The 19,322-nt window shown below is 47.9% G+C and overlaps 1 protein-coding gene across 1 annotated transcript in view; it reads left to right on the forward strand.

Annotated features, from left to right (window-relative positions):
- MTREX (Mtr4 exosome RNA helicase) overlaps nt 1-19,322 on the forward strand; it is a 176,870-nt gene that overhangs the window by 148,268 nt on the left and 9,280 nt on the right. The window contains exons 24-25 of the mRNA XM_063962194.1: nt 1,307-1,363; nt 4,286-4,448. Coding sequence (XP_063818264.1) covers nt 1,307-1,363; nt 4,286-4,448 — 220 coding nt within the window. The remainder of the gene's footprint in view (nt 1-1,306; nt 1,364-4,285; nt 4,449-19,322) is intronic.

Here is a 19,322-nt window from a genome sequence, read left to right on the forward strand (position 1 = left end):
CATTCACACAATTCATTTATGTTTCATATACACCTTATACACACAGCCTGAAGGTCATTTAATATAATATTTTTAATAACTTTGTGTATTAAACAAAATTTGTGTACGTTGAGCCATCAAAAAACAAAGGCTTGAAGATTATGGTTCATTTTCCAGCCATCATCGCTCAGTGTGTACCGCCGCGAGCGATGATGGCTGGAAGATGCTCTCTTCTTCCCAGCGGACCCACCCTGCACTGTCACCAAGCCCCACCTGCTAGCCGCTGCGGTCCACCTGTCCCTCCAGCTCAGCCAGTGCTCCCTCTGCCTGCTCATTCAGTGCTCAGTGCTCCCTCCAGACGCAGTGGCATTCAAGCAGCGCTATCAGTGAGTCGCTGCAAGAACCTGTTTCACTGGGTTATATTAATTGCTGGCACAGGCCAGCAATGTATATACCACTGGCCACCAATGTTTATGTATTGTTTTTTTATTTTAGCCAGTAATCTATACATTGCTGGCACAGGCCAGCAATGTATAGATTACTGGCACCACTGCCCACCAATTAAGACTATAAGCCAGTAATATATACATTGCTGGCAGAGGCCAGCAATGTATAAGTTCTGGCACCACTGGCCACCAATGACTATGTATAATATATATATATATATATATATATATATATTATACATAGTCATTGGTGGCCAGTTTTCCTGGGGGGGGTACACACCCAGAGATGTGTGCTGAGCGATCTGTCAGTGACTGCTCAGCACACATCTCTCCCCCCGCTCATCGCTCAGTGTGATGTGTGCTGAGGAAGGGGGAAGAGGCAGGGGGCGCTCACTTCACACAGTGCTCTATCTAGCACCGGCAATAGCGATGCGCGCCCCTATCGCTGGGGGGGCATACACATGAGAGATCCGTGCTTAATTTTTAAGCAATCTAGTCAGATTGCACGGTTCTCTCATGTGTACCCCCCCCCCCTTTACATTGGATTTTATCTAACTTTGGCACAATGGCGATCTTCATAATTAATGGGCATGCAGTATGTATCAAAGCGTGAAGAGAGAGAAAGTATCAACCAATCAGCTCCTTGCTATCATGTTACAGGCTGTGTTTGAAAAATGACAGGAGCTGATTTGGTACTTCTCACCTAGATTTGTTACCTATGCCCTTCAGTTCCCTCTATACACAGTAGTGGATGGGATGAGCAGTAGCGTTGGTTGTGCCCCATGACACACATCCATTGAGGCCATAGAGCTATTTTGCTACTGTAAAGCCACATTTAGATGCTTTATTTAATCTTCCTTTTTTTTTTATTATGGTTTCAGTCCAGTGAAATGCCCAAGCTGACGGAACAGCTGGCTGGACCGCTCCGGCAAATGCAGGTAATGTGGTAATATGTTACAACTATGGATGGATGTTAAGGGAATGCGTATATTGATCCTATGTATTTCCTTAGTAACGCAGGTGAAGAATAAGTCTGACACATTGGACCTAATTCAGATCTGATCGCTGGGCTGTGGGTGTTTTTGCTGCCCTGCGATCAGATAGTCGCCGCCTACAGGGGGAGTGTAGTTTCGCTGTGCAAGTGTGCGATCGCATGTGTAGCAGAGCTGTACAAAAGGAGTTTGTGCAGTCTCTGCGCAACCCAGGACTGACTTATACAGTGCAATTGAATCCTGCTGATCGGGGCCGGAGCTGACGTCAGACACCCCCCCTGAAAACGCTTGAGCCCACCTGCATTTTTCCGGACACTCCCTGAAAACGGTCAGTTGCCACTCCCGAATGGCCACTTCCTATCAATCACCTTGTGAACGCCCATGCAAATGGATCCTTCGAACCATCCCGACGCGGACCACCGATGCCCGTTGTAGCCGTCCAACGCGCCGGTGTATTGTGGCTCATGCGCAGTTCGGATCTAATTGCCCGCTGTGTGAATACGCACAACCAGCAATCAGATCTCAATTGGCCCCATTGTCCTATCTAGGGAACTGCTTCATTACCCTTGGTGAGGGTGGTACCAGGGAGGGATAGCAGCCGTGTTCTAGCTTCATGTTTCCAATGCTTTTCTGTGATGAAAGTAATCAGACTTAATAGTGTACTGTAATTATGTAATGTGACTGCTCCGGCCATCATTTTATCACAGATTCTTCTGTCGCATCCAGCGTCTCCTAGCAACACATCCTGGCACTAGCGGAGGACAAGAGGTTATCACTGGCAGTGTGTAGATCCCCTTTATTCCGTTCCCTGCAGTGCATATTCCCCCTTCCAGCCCATAGGGAAGGTGTATGCAACATGCAGTCCACCAGCTGTTGTGGGACTACACATCCCAGCATGCTCTGCAACAGCTTTAGTATGCCCTAATAGCAAAAGTGTGGCAGGACATTCTAGGAGATGTAGTTTCATAATGGCTGGAGGGCCACATGTTGAATAATTATTATTTATTACCAGTTATTTATATAGCGCACACATTCCGCAGCGCTTTACAGAGAATACTTGCCCATTCACATCAGTCCCTGCCGCAGTGGAGCTTACAATCTAGGGAGCAGATGTATTAAACTGGAGAAGGTATAAGGAAGTGATAAACCAGTGACATGTGCAAGGTGATAAAGGCAGCAGCCAATCAGCTCTAAGATGTAAATTAACAGTTAGGATTTGACTGGCTGCTGCCTTTATCACCTTGCACTTAACACTGGTTTATCACTTCCTTATGCCTTCTCCAGGTTAATACATCTGCCCCTATATTCCCTACCACATGTACACTCGCACACATTCACACTAGGGTTAATTTTGTTGGGATCCAATTAACCTACCAGTATATTTTTGGATTGTGGGAGGAAACGGGAGTACCCGGAGGAAACCCACTCAAGTACGGGGAGAATATACAAACTCCACACAGTTAGAGCCATGGTGGGAATCGAACCCATGGCCTCAGTGCTGTGAGGCAGTAATGCTAACCATTACACCATATGTACTGCCCAAGTATAGGGGGGTTCTATATGCTGCATAGGAAGCATTACCAACACTGCAGTATACTCTCATGCTCTCCTGGAGTGTGCAGAGACTTCTGGTTTCCTCCTGGACTCTGGGAGAGTAGGCCACTCTCCCAGGAATTGCTGTGTGAGAAGAGTCACTTTCACTGAGAATTGACAACTGATGAGATGGAGTATTGTATGCCTGTGTGCTCAGCTTATCTTACCAGTTTTGCCTTGATGCATTTCTGGCCAAAAATTAAACCTGTGGACACCTGATGAAGAGCGTTCCGCAGTAGTCGGTCTGCAGACGTTTAGCTTGGCAAGTTTGCCCCAGTCCAGCACCCAGCACAACATGGATAACTGATACTCTCCACTTCACCTGCTTGTCATAAATAGGAATTACCTATACATGGAAGATAGACAAACTGCTTTTATTGTTCCTCCTGTGGCAGGACATACAAAATATCAGCTAGCATACCACACAGGCTGAGCGCTGTATATCAGCAGGAGGAAATATTTGTATTCTGCCAAATCAAATGCCAGAACTCCTGGCCATGCTGATACACATAAGGAATGTGCTCCTCGGCTGATAGCCCGGTATATTGCAGTGCTAATTCTCTCCGGCGTTTTAGATCCAGAGGCCAGCCTTTATGTCACTATAGAGGGAATATTCTGTGGATTGCAGCTGTCTTGTTGCATTCTGACTCCATGTGAATATATTAGGAGCAGTGCGTGTCGATTCTCCATGTTTCTTTGGCAGCCTTTATGAGAAACTTTGTGGTATCTGAACACCAGTCTGAGACGGGTCTCTAGTGGAGGTAAATCTTTGTGCAGTAACCTCTGTGCTTAGTAGCAAGTTCCATCCTTCATAAACTGTGATCTGTTGGGTTTTGTGCCTGTCAGTGGGGACTGATCTTCCAGGAGGATTTATTCCTACATGTGTTGTACCCATAAAAAAAAACGTGACCACTGGGACTATGGCTTTCCACAGTTGACCGTTTATGAAGGAGTGTATGTGGATCCTCCTGTGTGCTGGGGTGCACCCTATCTTTCTGCAGGCATATCTGCCTTCCTGGCTTTCTGTGGCACGAGACAAGAGTGTCTTCTGTCCTACCATGGATTGGCGCTAGCAGTTTAACCAAGAGGTCGAAATTGGCAGCTATAGAAAATATACAACTGTACCAAATAATTCTTCCTGTATTACATAGGACTTAACGTGTCATCTCTACAGCAAAAGAATTGTTAAAAGCTGAACTCTTTCTGTAATTACAAAGTGAGTCCTGAGCGTTAGTTACCCAGTTGGTAAATCCTGTAACCTCATTTCCTGCTCAGGAAACTGCCCGGAGGATCTCAAAGGTCTCTGCGGAAGCCAAGCTCGAAGTGGATGAAGAGACTTATTTAAGCTCCTTTCGGCCCAACCTCATGGATGTCGTCTACACGTGGGCCAATGGGTCAACGTTTGCTCAGATTTGTAAAATGACAGATGTGTTTGAAGGTAAGTGGCACTGTTCAGGCGCTATAGTATAAACTGGCTTTACTAAACTGAAACAACGGTTAGTGGGGCAGATGTATTAAGCCTGGAGAAGGCATAAGGAAGTGATAAACCAGTGATATGTGCAAGGTGATAAACGCACCAGCCAATCAGCTCTTAACTGTTAATTTACATATTGGAGCTGATTGGCTGGTGTGTTTGCACATATCTCTGGTTTATCACTTCCTTATGCCTTGTCCAGGTTAATGCATCTGCCCCATTGTTAGACATAGATGTGTGTAAATAAGAGGGCTAGAATCTGGAACTATTATAATATACCCGATTTTATATTATCAGTGCAGGTAGCCTTTCATCGCCTGCGGTTTTAGATTAATTACATCAGGGGTCTTCCCCAGTCTTATGACCTACTGTAACTCCATGGCTGACATTACTAAACATATGAGTCAAGAACATTAGTGGGACCATACTGATGTGTATTTAAAAAGCAAGTACTCAATATGCTAACGGCTCAGCCGCGGTCTTGTGCAGAGACATCCCTACTGCCGGAGTCTCTAATCACTCGCTCACCTCTGACCAACCATATGCTGTCACAGACAGAGCGGCTCTTAACAAGCCGGGGCCTCTCCAGCTGCAAACACATTTGTAGTTACTGTTTAGGGAACGTTCATATAACGGTACTGACATGAATAAGTCCTCTGTGCACAGTGCGGTTTTGGTGCAGAAACCCCCCAGCTCCATTATGTTTGACATTGCATATGCCTCTGAATCAGGCCCCTGATTGTGTGTAATAATCTAAGGTGATGCGCAGATAACCCTGCATGCGTCATGTGACGAAGGATGGCAAATGGCAGAGGAACTGCTGTGTATACATAGTAGCATTGGCGCAGTGGGTCTCTGGGGTCTGTAACTTTGTGGTGTTGAGAAAAAACGCAAGTAAATTCTCAGTTATTTCAGTCTATTTTAACTGGGTTCCAGTATTTTTAGTGGTTTTGGAGTCAAGTGATTTTCTGCTCTATTAAACACTCATTAAGATGTTACATTTATCTCTCATCAATGGGGGACACAGGGATTGACTTTGTCTTTAGGTGGACACCAAATGGTTAACGTTCTTTTCCCAGCAGCCCAGGCTCACTCTCCACTATACCCCATCTCCAGCCTAGCGATCCAGTTTTAGTTTGGTGCCCAAGTACTGGGTACGGTTTTTATATCCTCTGTTTTACTTTTTCTTTACTTTTTCTTTAGTCTCTAAGCACGTTTGTACATTTTATCCATTCCCAACTGTGGTCAGGGCCAAATGGGAGTCCCTTTCTCCGGTTGATGCTAACATAAGACAATTTATGCTAAAGGTTAGGTTTCTCTTACGTCCTAGAGTGATGCTGGGGTCCACATTAGTACCATGGGGTATAGACGGGTCCACTAGGAGCCATTGGCACTTTAAGAGTTGAGTGTGTGGGCTGGCTCCTCCCTCTATGCCCCTCCTACCAGACTCAGTTTAGAAAATGTGCCCGGAGGAGCCGGTCACAGCTAGGGGAGCTCTACAGAGCTTCTCTGGTAAAAGTTTTATTTTTAGAATATATCATTTTACATGGAGGCTGCTGCCCCCCCCCCCCCCCCCCCGTTGGGGTCTCTCTATACCTTGAAAGCGCTGTGTGTGGGTTGGCTCCAATCTCTGTCTCTCTTGCCATTCTTGGGGGTGAAACTCTGTCTATCCTCCCGTGTGTGTGTGTGTTTGTGTGTGGAGTGTCTGGGGTCTCCATTTAGCTATGTCCAGGGAATCTGTGTCATATGCTGCAGAGGATATGTCCTCTCGGGATGATCTCATTCCATGTAGTCAGGATTGCACTGTTTTAGAGCAGATACCAGCAAGGGAGCCTGAATGGTTATCCTCTATCAAATCTATGATTTCTCAGATTTCTACTAGGGTTGCACAGAATGAATCTGCAACTCAGGTTTTACAGAACTCTATGGCAGTTTGGTCCGGTTCTGTTACCTCAGGGCCCCCCTCTGTAGGTTCCCACAAACGTGCTCTTGCTCAGATTATGCAAGATGACACGGATACCGATCCTGACACGACAGATGGGGTTGTGCTCAGGGGGGGCCACATCTCTTGCTAAAGGGGTGCAGTTGATGATAGAGTTTATTAGGGATGTATTGAATATTGCTGATACCACACCTGAGCAGGTTGAGGAGGCTTACATCACTGATAATAAGAAAGCCTCGCTAACTTTCCCTGCTTCCAAAGAATTAAATGCTATTTTTGAGAAAGCATGGGAAAACCTGGAGAAAAAAATTCCAGATCCCTAGAAGGGTTCTGGTTGCTTTCCCCTTCCATGAGGAGGATAGGAAAAAATGGGAGATGCAGTCGGACAATGTAACGACAGTGGCTTACATAAACCGACAGGGCTGAACTGAGAGCAGAGCTGCAATGTCAGAGGTAACCAGAATCATCCTCTGGGCGGAAAAACACGCGTTGGCGCTGTCGACAATCTTCATTCCGAGAGTAGACAATTGGGAAGCGGACTTCCTCAGCAAACACGATCTCCATCCAGGAGAGTGGGGTCTCCATCCAGAGGTGTTCAAGGAGGTAACAGATCTTTGAGGCGTACCCAAAATAGACATGATGGCCTCGCCTCTCAACAAGAAGCTTCGGCGATATTGTTTCATGTCGAGGGACCCGCAAGCAGTGGCTTTGGACGCACTAGTGACTCCGAGGGTGTTCCAGTCGGTGTACGTGTTTTCTCCACTTCCACTCATTCAAAGAGTTCTAAAACTCATAAGGAGAACAAAAGTTCAGGCAATCCTCATTGCTCCGGACTGGCTAAGAAGGGCTTGGTATGCGGATCTACTGCTAGAATAGCCGAAGCGTCTTCCTCTTCGGGAGGACCTGCTGCAGCAGGGGCCGTTCGCTTATCAAGACTTAACCATGGCTACGTTTGACGGCATGGAGGTTGAACGCCAGATATTAGCTCGGAAGGGCATTCCGAACAAGGTTATTCCTACCCTGATACAGGCTAGGAAAGGAGTAACGTCAAAGCATTACTATCGCATCTGGAAAAAGTATGTGTCTTGGTGTGAATCCAAGAAGTTTCCTACTGTGGAGTTTAAACTTGGACGGTTTCTGCTCTTCCTCCAAGCAGGTGTGGATATGGGCCTGAGATTAGGTTCCGTAAAGGTCCAGATTTCGGCCCTATCCATTTTCTTCCAGAAACCGTTGGCTGCCCTCCCTGAGGTTCAGACCTTTTTGAAGGGAGTTCTGCACATCCAACCTCCCTTTGTGCAGCCTACGGCGCCCTGGGATCTTAACGTGGTGTTGCAGTTCCTCCAGTCGGACTGGTTTGAGCCTCTACAGGAGGTTGAGGTCAAGTTTCTCACGTGGTAGGCTGTCACTTTGTTGGCTTTGGCTTCTGCTAGACGTGTCGGAGTTGGGGGCTTTGCCATGTAAAAGCCCATACTTGATCTTCCATGAAGATGGAGCTGAGCTCCGGACACGCCCACAGTTCCTTCCAAAGGATGTTTTTAGCATTTCATATCAACCAACCTATTGTGGTGCCAGTTGCTACTGACTCCTCAGTTTCATCAAAGTCCTTGGATGTTGTAAGGGCTCTGAAAATCTATGTGGAGAGGAATGCTCATCACAGAAAATCGGACTCTTGTTTGTTTGTCCTGTATGATCCCAAGAAAATTGTGTGTCCTGCTTCTAAGCAATCTCTTGCTGGATCAGGTTCACTATCCAGCATGCGTATTCTACGACAGGTTTGCCGTGTCCTATGTCTGTTAAGGCCCACTCTACTCGTATGGTGGGTTCTTCCTGGGCGGCTGCCCGGGGTGTCTCTGCTTTACAGCTTTGCCAAGCAGCTATTTGGTCGGGGTCGAACACATTTGCAAAGTTCTAAAAGTTCGATACTTTGGCCTCTGAGGACCTGAAGTTTGGTCAGTCAGTTCTCAGGAGCCTCCGCGCTCTCCCTCCCGTTCTGGGAGCTTTGGTACATCCCCATGGTACTAATGTGGACCCCAGCATCCTCTAGGATGTAAGAGAAAATAGGATTTTAATTGTTTTATTACTTGGTAATTAATATTGTTCAGCCGCTGCTGCTGATTCAAGCTAGTTAGCTTGGTTTGTCTTGTGTGTGAGCTGGTGTTAATCTCGCCACTATCTGTGTAAAATCCTTCTCTCGAAGAGGTCAGTCTCCTCGGGCACAGTTTCTAGACTGAGTCTGGAAGGAGGGGCAGAGAGGGAGGAGCCAGACCACACTCTCAAACTCTTAAAGTGCCAATGGCTTCTAGTGGACCTGTCTATACCCCATGGTACTAATGTGGACCCCAGCATCCTCTATGGACTATGAGAAAAGCGCTACATCCTAAACTTTCGGGATCGTCCCCCAGCAATTTTTTTCCCCCAGAGGACTTCCTGTAGATCCAGGAAAAGCAATAGTTCTACGGCGTCCATACACTCCCTTCGGGTTTTCCAGGTAATCAACCCAGTTTCCCCATGTCAAAGAGGCACGGGCTTCTATGCCAACCTCCTCCTGGTTCAGAAACCAGACGTCTTTCAGACCCATCCTCAACCTGAAGTCGCTCAACAGGTACTCTGGCTCAGTGGAAACGCTACCCTCTGCATCTTAAGTCTCAGATAATCACTCTCTCTCAGCGGGTCTGTTACTCCGTCTAGTGGTGAGCTGACTCCCAATCAATATTCTGGAGCTTAGAGCAGTTTACAGAGCTCACTGTTTGGCAAAGCCCCTTCTCTAGCATCAGCCGGTAAAGGTTCAGTCGTACTATGCGACAGCCGTTGCCTACATAAACTACCAGGATTGGACTTGCAGTTGAGGTGCCATGAAGTAGGTGAGCTGCATTTTTTGGTGGGCAAAGCATTATATTCCAGCTCTCTCAGCAGTCTACATCCCTGGAAGTCCAGAACTGGGAGGCGGTACACTTTAGCGCCCATGTTTTCTCTCTCGCACCTACCAGACAACAACATGATAGCCTCATGACACAACCACAAGCTACCTACACCAGGGATCTGGGAGCTTTTTTGGTGGGCGATGGACTTTCCTGCTAATGTACTGTACATCTTCCATTCAACTTTGGCTTGACTGCAAATTAAAGTTTGATGGTTGCACAGTGATCCTCATAGCTCCAGATTGGCCGCACAGAGTTTGGTACATGGATCTTCTGGGTCTCTCCATCTATACTCCATGGCATCTCCCTCCCAAGGCGGATCTTCTGTCTCGGGGCCCGTGCTTTTATCCGGACCTGGGCCGTCTTGCTTTGACAGGGTGGCTCTTGAGACATCAGTCCTCAAAGCTAAGGGATTTTCGAGGTATGTCATTCATACCATGCTTAACGCCAGGAAGCCATCCTCGACTGGGATTTCGGAGGACACTTTTGGTGTCCGTCCCCAGGTTTCATCCCCTTCCGTCTATTGCGAGTTTATCTTGCAGGAGGGTCAGGATTTGGGCCTCCGCCTTTCGTCTCTGGAGATATAGGTTTCAACCCTTTCTGTCCTCTTCCAGTGGCAGATTGTGATGTTGCCAGAGGTGCAGACTTTTTTTGCATGGTGTCCTCCATGTGCAGTTTCCGTTTATTCCTCCAGTGGCTTTGTGGAACTTGTCTTTAGTGCGTAAAGCCCTCCAGTCTTCTACCTTTAGAGCCCTTTGACGCCATTCAATGGAAGATCTTCCTTCTCGCCATTACATCGGCCGCTTACCTTTCTTATTTTTCACTTGAGTTGGGCTATACTTCAGTACTGATTAGACTACCTCCCTGTGGTAATATCCAGGTTATATATCAACCAGGAGATCATTGTCTCTTATTTCCAGATGCTGGATTCTTCTTCGGAGCAGGTCACCTTTGATGTAGCGAGGGTCCTTTGGATTAATGTGAACTGGACAACGGACTTCCATAAAATGGATTCGCTCTTTGTCTGCTATGACTTTAACAAACAGGGCTGCCAGCTACTAAACAGACCTGGTCCAACAATGCATTGCGCTGGTGCGCATCACCTGCAACCACCTGCGATTGAGCCGTGATGTGAGGGAAGTAGCCACCCGGACCCTCAAAGTGAGCAGCCAGGGGTGGAGGGAAGCAGCCAGCCAGGACCTGCAAAGTGAGCAACCAGCCGGGACCTGCGAAGGGAGCAGCCAGCGGCTGAGGGCAGCAGCCAGCCAGGACCTGCGATGTGAGCAACCAGCGGGCACCGCCACACCCGGAGCCCTGACAGCCTCAGCCTGTGGAACCATCATGTTCTAAGGCGAGATCTCTAGGACAGAACAGGGGATGGGGTACATTATGTGTAACTGGCGCAATACTGGGGACATTATGAGTAACTGGTGCTATAAAATATGTTTTTGAGGTCTATATACAACATAAATGCATTTTGTGTTCACACTTGGGTTCCATCCTCGAGATACCTTATTGAAATATAAAAATATTCCGAAATACGGAATAATCCATTATCCTAAATGCTTCTTGTCTCAAGCATTTTGAATAAGGGATACTCAACCTGTACTAAATACTGATGATATTATACAGTACCCTTGCAATTTAACATTTTACGAACCTTATTTCTCTGACGTCCTAGTGGATGCTGGGGACTCCGTAAGGACCATGGGGAATAGCGGCTCCGCAGGAGACTGGGCACATCTAAAGAAAGCTTTAGGATCACCTGGTGTGCACTGGCTCCTCCCCCTATGACCCTCCTCCAAGCCTCAGTTAGATTTCTGTGCCCGACGAGAAGGGTGCACACTAGGGGCTCTCCTGAGCTCTTTGTGAAAGTTTTAGTTTAGGTTTATATTTTCAGTGAGACCTGCTGGCAACAGGCTCACTGCATCGAGGGACTAAGGGGAGAAGAAGCGAACTCACCTGCGTGCAGAGTGGATTGGGCTTCTTAGGCTACTGGACATTAGCTCCAGAGGGACGATCACAGGTTCAGCCTGGATGGGTCACCGGAGCCGCGCCGCCGTCCCCCTTACAGAGCCAGAAGAGCGAAGAGGTCCGGAAAAATCGGCGGCAGAAGACGATCCTGTCTTCAGATAAGGTAGCGCACAGCACCGCAGCTGTGCGCCATTGCTCTCAGCACACTTCACACTCCGGTCACTGAGGGTGCAGGGCGCTGGGGGGGGCAGCGCCCTGAGACGCAATAAATCGATAAAAAACCTTATATGGCTAAAATAAATGCATCACATATAACTCCTGGGCTATATGGATGCATTTAACCCCTGCCAAAACATACAGAAAAAGGATGATAAGGACACCGAGAAAGGGGCGGAGCCTATCTCCTCAGCACACTGGCGCCATTTTCCCTCACAGCTCAGTTGGAGGGAAGCTCCCTGGCTCTCCCCTGCAGTCACTACACTACAGAAAGGGGTTAAAAAAGAGAGGGGGGCACAAATTAGGCGCAGTATATAACAATACAGCAGCTATAAAGGGAAAAACACTTATATAAGGTTATCCCTGTGTATGTATATATATATATATATATATATATATATATATATATATATATATATATATATATATATATATATATATATATATATATATATATATATATAGCGCTCTGGTGTGTGCTGGCAAACTCTCCCTCTGTCTCCCCAAAGGGCTAGTGGGGTCCTGTCCTCTATCAGAGCATTCCCTGTGTGTGTGCTGTGTGTCGGTACGTTGGTGTCGACATGTATGAGGAGAAAAATGATGAGGAGACGGAGTAGAGCAGTGTTTCCCAACCACGGTCCTCAAGGCACACTAACAGTCCTGGTATTAGTGATATCCAGGCTTGAACACAGGTGACTTAATTAGTAGCTCAGTTATTTTGATTTAACCATCTGTGCTGAAGCCTGGATATCACTAAAACCTGCACTGTTGGTGTGCCTTGAGGACCGCGGTTGGGAATGCCTGGAGTAGAGTGTCTGAAATAGTGTTGTCACCCCCTAGGGGGTCGACACCTGAGTGGATGTACTGTTGAAATTGCGTGACAGTGTCAGCTTTGTATAAAAGACAGTGGTTGACATGAGACAGCCGGCTACTCAGCTTGTGCATGTCCAGACGTCTCATACAGGGGCCCTAAAGCGCCCGTTACCTCAGATACAGACGCCGACAAGGGTACTGACTCCTGTGTCGACGGTGAAGAGACAACCGTGATTTCCAATAGGGCCACACATTGCATGATTGAGGCAATGGAAAAAGTTTACACTTTTCTGATAATATGAATACCACCAAAAAAAGGGGTATTATGTTTGGTGAGGAAAAACTTCCTGTAGTTTTCCTGAATCTGAGAAATAAAATGAGGTGTGTGATGATGCGTGGGTTTCCCCCCGATAACAATTGATAATTTCTAAAAAGTTATTGGCAGTATACCTTTTACCGCTAGAGGTTAGGGTGCGTTGGGAAACACCCCCTAGGGTGGATAAAGCGCTCACACGCTTGTAAAAACAAGGGCTCTACCCTCTCCTGAGATGGCCGCACTTAAGGATCCTGCTGATAGAAAGCAGGAGCGTATCCTAAAATGTATTTACACACATACTGGTGTTATACTGCGACCAGCAATCGCCTCAGCCTGGATGTGCAGTGCTGGGTTGGCGTGGTCGGATTCCCTGACTGGAAATATGATATCCTAGATAAGGACAGTATATTATTGCCTATAGAGCAATTAAAAGATGCATTTCTATATATGCATGATGCACAGCGGAATATTTGCCGACTGGCATCAAGTATAAGTGCGTTGTCCAATTATTCCAGTAAAGTGGTCAGGTGATGCGGATTCCAAACGGCATTTGGAAGTATTGCCTTAAAAGAGGGGATGTACCCCAGGTCGCCTCTCAAAATAAGACGCCGTATTATCAGGCGCAGTCCTGGTTGGCAAGCGGACAAAAGGGTTCCTCTTTTCTGCTCGTGACAGAGGGAGAGGAAAATGGCTGCAGAGATCAGCCAGTTCCAAGGAACAGAAACCCTTTTCCGCCTCTGCCAAGCCCTCAGTATGACGCTAGGGCTTTACAAGTTCAGGCACGGTGGGGTCCCGTTCTCAATGATTTTCAGTGCGCAGTGGGCTCACTCGCAAGTAGACCCCTGGATCCTTCAGATAATATTTCAGGGGTACAAATTGGAATTCGAGACGTATTCCCCTCGCCGTTTCCAAAAGTCTGTTTTACCGACGTCTCCCGCTGACAGGGAGGCAGTTTTGGAAGCCATTCACAAGCTGTATTCCCAGCAGGTGATAATCAAGGTACCCCTCCTGCAACAGGGAACGGGGTATTATTCCACACTATTGTGGTACCGAAGCCAGACGGCTCGGTGAGACCGAATTTAAAATCTAAAATCTAAAATCTTTGAACACTTGCATACAGAGGTTCAAATTCAAAATTGAGTCACTCAGAGCAGTGATTGCAAACCTGGAAGAAGGGGACTACATGATGTCTCGGGACATCAAGGATGCTTACCTTCATGTCAAAATATACCCTTCTCACCAAGGGTATTTCAGGTTATGGTACAGAACTGTATCAGTTCGGACGCTGCCGTAGGGATGGTCCACGGCACCCCGGGTCTTTACTGAAGTAATGACCGAAATGATGATATTCCTTCGAAGGAAGGGAATTTTAGTTATCCTTTACTTGGACGATTCCCTGATAAGGGTAAGATCCAGGGAACAGTTGGAGATCGGTGTAGCACTATATCAGTTAGTGTTGCGGCAGCACGATTGGATTTTCAATATTCCAAAATCGCAGCTGATTCCGACGACTTGTCTTCTGTTCCTAGGGATGATTCTGGACATAGTCCAGAAAGAAGGTGCTTCTCCCGGAGGAGAAAGCCAGGGAGTTATCCGAGCTAGTCAGGAACCTCCTAAAACCGAACCAAGTCTCAGTGCATCAATGCACAAGGGTTCTGGGTAAAAATGGTGGCTTCCTACGAAGCAATCCCATTCGGCAGATTCCACGCACAGTGGAACCTTCTGGACAAATGGTCCGGGTCGCATCTTCAGATGCTTCAGCGGATAACCCTGTCACCAGGGACAAGGGTATCCCTCCTGTTGTGGTTGCAGAGTGCTCATCTTCTAGAGGGCCGCAGATTCGGCATTCGGGACTGGGTCCTGGTGGCCACGGATGCCAGCCTGCGAGGCTGGGGAGCAGTCACACAGGGAAGGAATTTCCAGGGCTTATGGTCAAGCCTGGAGACATCTCTTCATATAAACATTCTGGAACTAAAGGCCATTTACAATGCCCTAAGTCAAGCGAAACCCCTGCTTCAGGGTCAGGCGGTATTGATCCAATCGGACAACATCACGTCAGTCGCCCACGTAAACAGACAGGGCGGCACGAGAAGCAGGAGGGCAATGGCAGAAGCTGCAGGGATTTTAGCTGGGCGGAAAATCATGTGATAGCACTGTCAGCAGTGTTCATTCCGGGAGTGGACAACTGGGAAGCAGACTTCCTCAGCAGACACGACCTTCACCCGGGAGAGTGGGGACTTCACCCAGAAGTCTTCCACCTGATTGTAAACCGTTGGGAAAAACAAAAGGTGGACATAATGGCGTCCCGTCTAAACAAAAAACTAGACAGATATTGCGCCAGGTCAAGGGACCCTCAGGCAATAACGGTGGACGCTCTGGTAACACCGTGGGTGTACCAGTCAGTGTATGTGTTCCCTCCTCTGCCCCTCATACCAAAAGTACTGAGAATCATAAGGAGAGGAGTAAGAACTATACTCGTGGTTCCGGATTGGCCAAGAAGGACTTGGTATCCGGAACTTCAAGAGATGCTCACGGACGAACCGTGGCCTCTACCTCTAAGAAAGGACCTGCTCCAGCAAGGGCCTTGTCTGTTCCAAGACTTACCGCGGCTGCGTTTGACGGCATGGCGGTTGAATGCCGGATCCTGAAGATCCCTACCCTGGTCAAGGCCAGGAAAGACGTAACCGCAAAACATTATCACCGCATTTGGCGAAAATATGTTGCGTGGGGTGAGGCCAAGAAGGCCCCTACAGAGGAATTTCAACTGGGTCGTTTCCTCCATTTCCTGCAAACAGGACTGTCTATGGGCCTAAAATTAGGGTCCATTAAGGTTCAAATTTCGGCCCTGTCGATTTTCTTCCAAAAAGAACTGGCTTCAGTGCCTGAAGTTCAGACATTTGTAAAAGGGGTGCTGTATATACAGTCTCCTTTTGTGCCTCCAGTGGCACCTTGGGGATCTCAATGTTGTGTTGAGTTTCCTAAAGTCACATTGGTTTGAACCACTCACCACTGTATACTTAAAATATCTCACATGGAAGTGACGAGTTAGCCCTGGTTTCAGCCAGGCGTGTGTCAGAATTGGCGGCTTTATCATATAAAAGCCCTTACTTAATATTTCATTCTGAAAGGGCAGAATTGAGGACTCGTCCTCAAATTTTCTACCTAAGGTGGTTTCTGCATTTCACATGAACCAACCTATTGTGGTGCCTGCGGCTACTAAGGACTTGGAGGATTCCAAGTTGCTTGACGTGGTCAGGACCCTGAAAATACATGTTTCCAGGACGGCTGGAGTCAGAAAATCTGACTCGCTGTTTATCCTGTATGCACCCAACAAACTGGGTGCTCCTGCTTCTAAGCAGACGATTGCTCGTTGGATTTGTAGTACAATTCAGCTTGCACATTCTGTGGCAGGCCTGCCACAGCCAAAAATCTTAAAATGCCCACTCCACAAGGAAGGTGGGCTCATCTTGGGCAGCTGCCGGAGGGGTCTCGGCTTTACAACTTTGCCGAGCAGTTACTTGGTCAGGAGCAAATACGTTTGTAAAATTCTACAAATTTGATACCCTGGCTAAAGAGGACCTGGAGTTCTCTCATTCGGTGCTGCAGAGTCATCCGCACTCTCCCGCCCGTTTGGGAGCTTTGGTATAATCCCCATGGTCCTTACGGAGTCCCCAGCATCCACTAGGACGTCAGAGAAAATAAGAATTTACTTACCGATAATTCTATTTCTCGTAGTCCGTAGTGGATGCTGGGCGCCCATCCCAAGTGCGGATTGTCTGCAATACTGGTACATAATTATTGTTACCAAAAAATTCGGGTTATTGTTGTAGTGAGCCATCTTTTCTAGAGGCTCCTCTATTATCATGCTGTTAACTGGGTTCAGATCACAAGTTGTACAGTGTGATTGGTGTGGCTGGTATGAGTCTTACCCGGGATTCAAAATCCTTCCTTATTGTGTACGCTCGTCCGGGCACAGTATCCTAACTGAGGCTTGGAGGAGGGTCATAGGGGGAGGAGCCAGTGCACACCAGGTGATCCTAAAGCTTTCTTTTTCATCCACTAGGGGTCACTGGAGTACTCTTGGGATATGGACGGGCTTCCGTAGGAAACAGCACTGAATATTTAAATTAGTAACACTCCACCCCTCCATATCCCTGAGCACTTACTCAGTGTTTTTTCTGTGCTGAACGTGGTAGCAGCTTAATACCTGAAGTCACGGTTTTGTTGAAGAAACTTTTATTTTTATTTTTTCTACTATTTGTACACATCCCTTTCCCCCTTCCAAAAGGCAGGGTCAGGGATAGTGCAGCTGCTGATAGCAGCACGGGCGTGTCGGGCCTCTCTGAAAGAGCTCCCTCACAGCCCTCACATCCTCCTGCACTGGCTGGCCGGCGCTTACTGAAAAGCCCCGTCGGAGCCTCCGCACGTCTGCAGGAGTAAGGTATGTGAAACGGGGCGGTCAGCTCCCGCTGCCGCCCCGACGTGTGGGGACATAGTGTTTGATGACGCGCTGCTCTCCCCTCTCAGGCGGCTCTCCCCGCTCAGGCGCCCGCACGTTCGGCCACAGACCTCCGTGCAGGCACCGCGGCTCTCCCCGCTCAGGCGCCCGCACGTTCGGCCACAGACCTCCGTGCAGGCACCGCGGCTCTCCCCGCTCAGGCGCCCGCACGTTCGGCCACAGACCTCCGTGCAGGCACCGCGGCTCTCCCCGCTCAGGCGCCCGCACGTTCGGCCACAGACCTCCGTGCAGGCACCTCTGATCGACTCTCACAGGCCGCCGCCCGCCGCAGCGCTAGCTTGATTAGCTGACCGCCAGCTATTATACAGGAGCCCACCGCTGGGAAACACGAGGCACATAGCGCTCTACGATACCCGCTGGGGGCCCACACGCTGCGCTGCCGCTGTAATAAGCTAAAAGAGAAATATTGCAGCAGCAGGGGAATTGTTACAGTATAATCAGTGAATGTAACCAGCACTGTGATTATATGTATAAGTATAACATGGCAGCCATTTTTAACATGCTTCCTGTATCTTCCTCTGTGATTCCAGAAGATTCCTGTCTTACATCTCTACACCACCGGAGGCACAGGGGTGTTAGTGGGAATTTGGGATCAAATTTCATAGTACTGGCCACGTGTACTGCACTTGGCCAGATTTATATACAGAGACACCTTACTGCTATTTTACTGAGTCGTGCAAGTGTCTGTTTTTTGTGTATTGTATTGTCTGTCGCCATAATGAGTAAGGCACCAGCAAAAACTAAAAAGCATATTTGCAAAGGATCTGCCACATGTAAAGTATGTTTTGTGGATTCCGTTCAGAATACCATTTCGCCTCCTGTTTTACAACCAATTTCCTCACCGGACCCTCCGTGGGGTATGTTAGTAAATGTACTGGAGAGATTTCAGACAGAAATGACCGCGGCTCGTCTGGAACGAGAAACGTTAAGATCTGAGTCTAGGGTGAGACCGCCAGAACTACCGGAGGCGTCTCAGCCTTGCGTACGGTCCAAATCCATTTTGGACAAACGGGATAATTTTCATATGTCTTATGATTTTCCAGTGTCTGCTATGTTGCATTCTGACGATTCCATCCCAGACCTCACGGAACACGATGAGGGTGAGGAGGGCGAAGTGGAGTCAGATGGCGAGGATGTTAACAGTTCCGGCATTGATGATCTCATCAGAGCGGTACGGCAGAACAGCCTCTCACCAATGATCAGGTCGTATTTACTAAACGACGGAAGACGCCAGTAAGTTTTCCTGTGTCGGATTCTCTAAATCAGAGACAGAATCCAGATAAACGGTTTTCTATACCTCGCAGATTTAAGTCTAGTTATCCTTTTCCAGACTCGGTAACGTGTACATGGGAGAATCCACCAATAGTTGATTCTTCAGTGTCAAAGCTTACCAAGAAATTAACCATACCAGTGCCAGCAGCTACTACGCTTAAAGATCCTTCAGATCGCAAGATAGAAACTATGCTAAAAAGCATGTATGTAGCAGCAGGTGTGATGCTAAGACCTGGATTGGTTGGCATTTGGGTAACTAAGGCGCTCATAATATGGCTTACAGAACTCAAATCTGTTTTACAGGACGAAAACCAGATAATTCAGGTAAATCAAATGATTGAGGCTGTAGAGTATCTCTGTACAGCGTCCACTGACGTCTGTCAGCTCACTTCTCGTATTTCATCTTCGCTAGTTACGGCACGAAGAGCACTCTACCTGCGTACTTATCAGGCGGAGGCAGAGGTCAAACGAAGTATAGAGGCGTTGCCTTACGATGGCAAGAAGTTGTTTGGGCCAGAATTGGACGCATGGATTAAGGAGGCTACGGGAGGTAAGTCTGTGTTCTTACCATTGCCTCCACCTGCGCCAAGAAGAAGGTACGCTGGACCTTCGTTCAGATCCTTTAGACCTCAGCCCTTTCGAGGACGTGGCAGAGGATCAGCCACGCCTGCTAGACGTGGTCGAGGACGTGGTTTCCATCAAACCAACACAACTCGCCAAGACGCTAAGGTTACCGACAAGCCAGTGGCATGACGGGTTACCAGCCCATCTCGGTTCTCCAATTGTGGGAGCACGCCTTCAGACGTTCCAGGGGGCGTGGTTCCACACATCCGCGGAGGGCTGGATTCGCAATTTAGTGTTAAAAGGT

The sequence above is a fragment of the Pseudophryne corroboree genome, chromosome 1, assembly GCF_028390025.1.
Source record: "Pseudophryne corroboree isolate aPseCor3 chromosome 1, aPseCor3.hap2, whole genome shotgun sequence".
NCBI lineage: Eukaryota > Metazoa > Chordata > Amphibia > Anura > Myobatrachidae > Pseudophryne > Pseudophryne corroboree.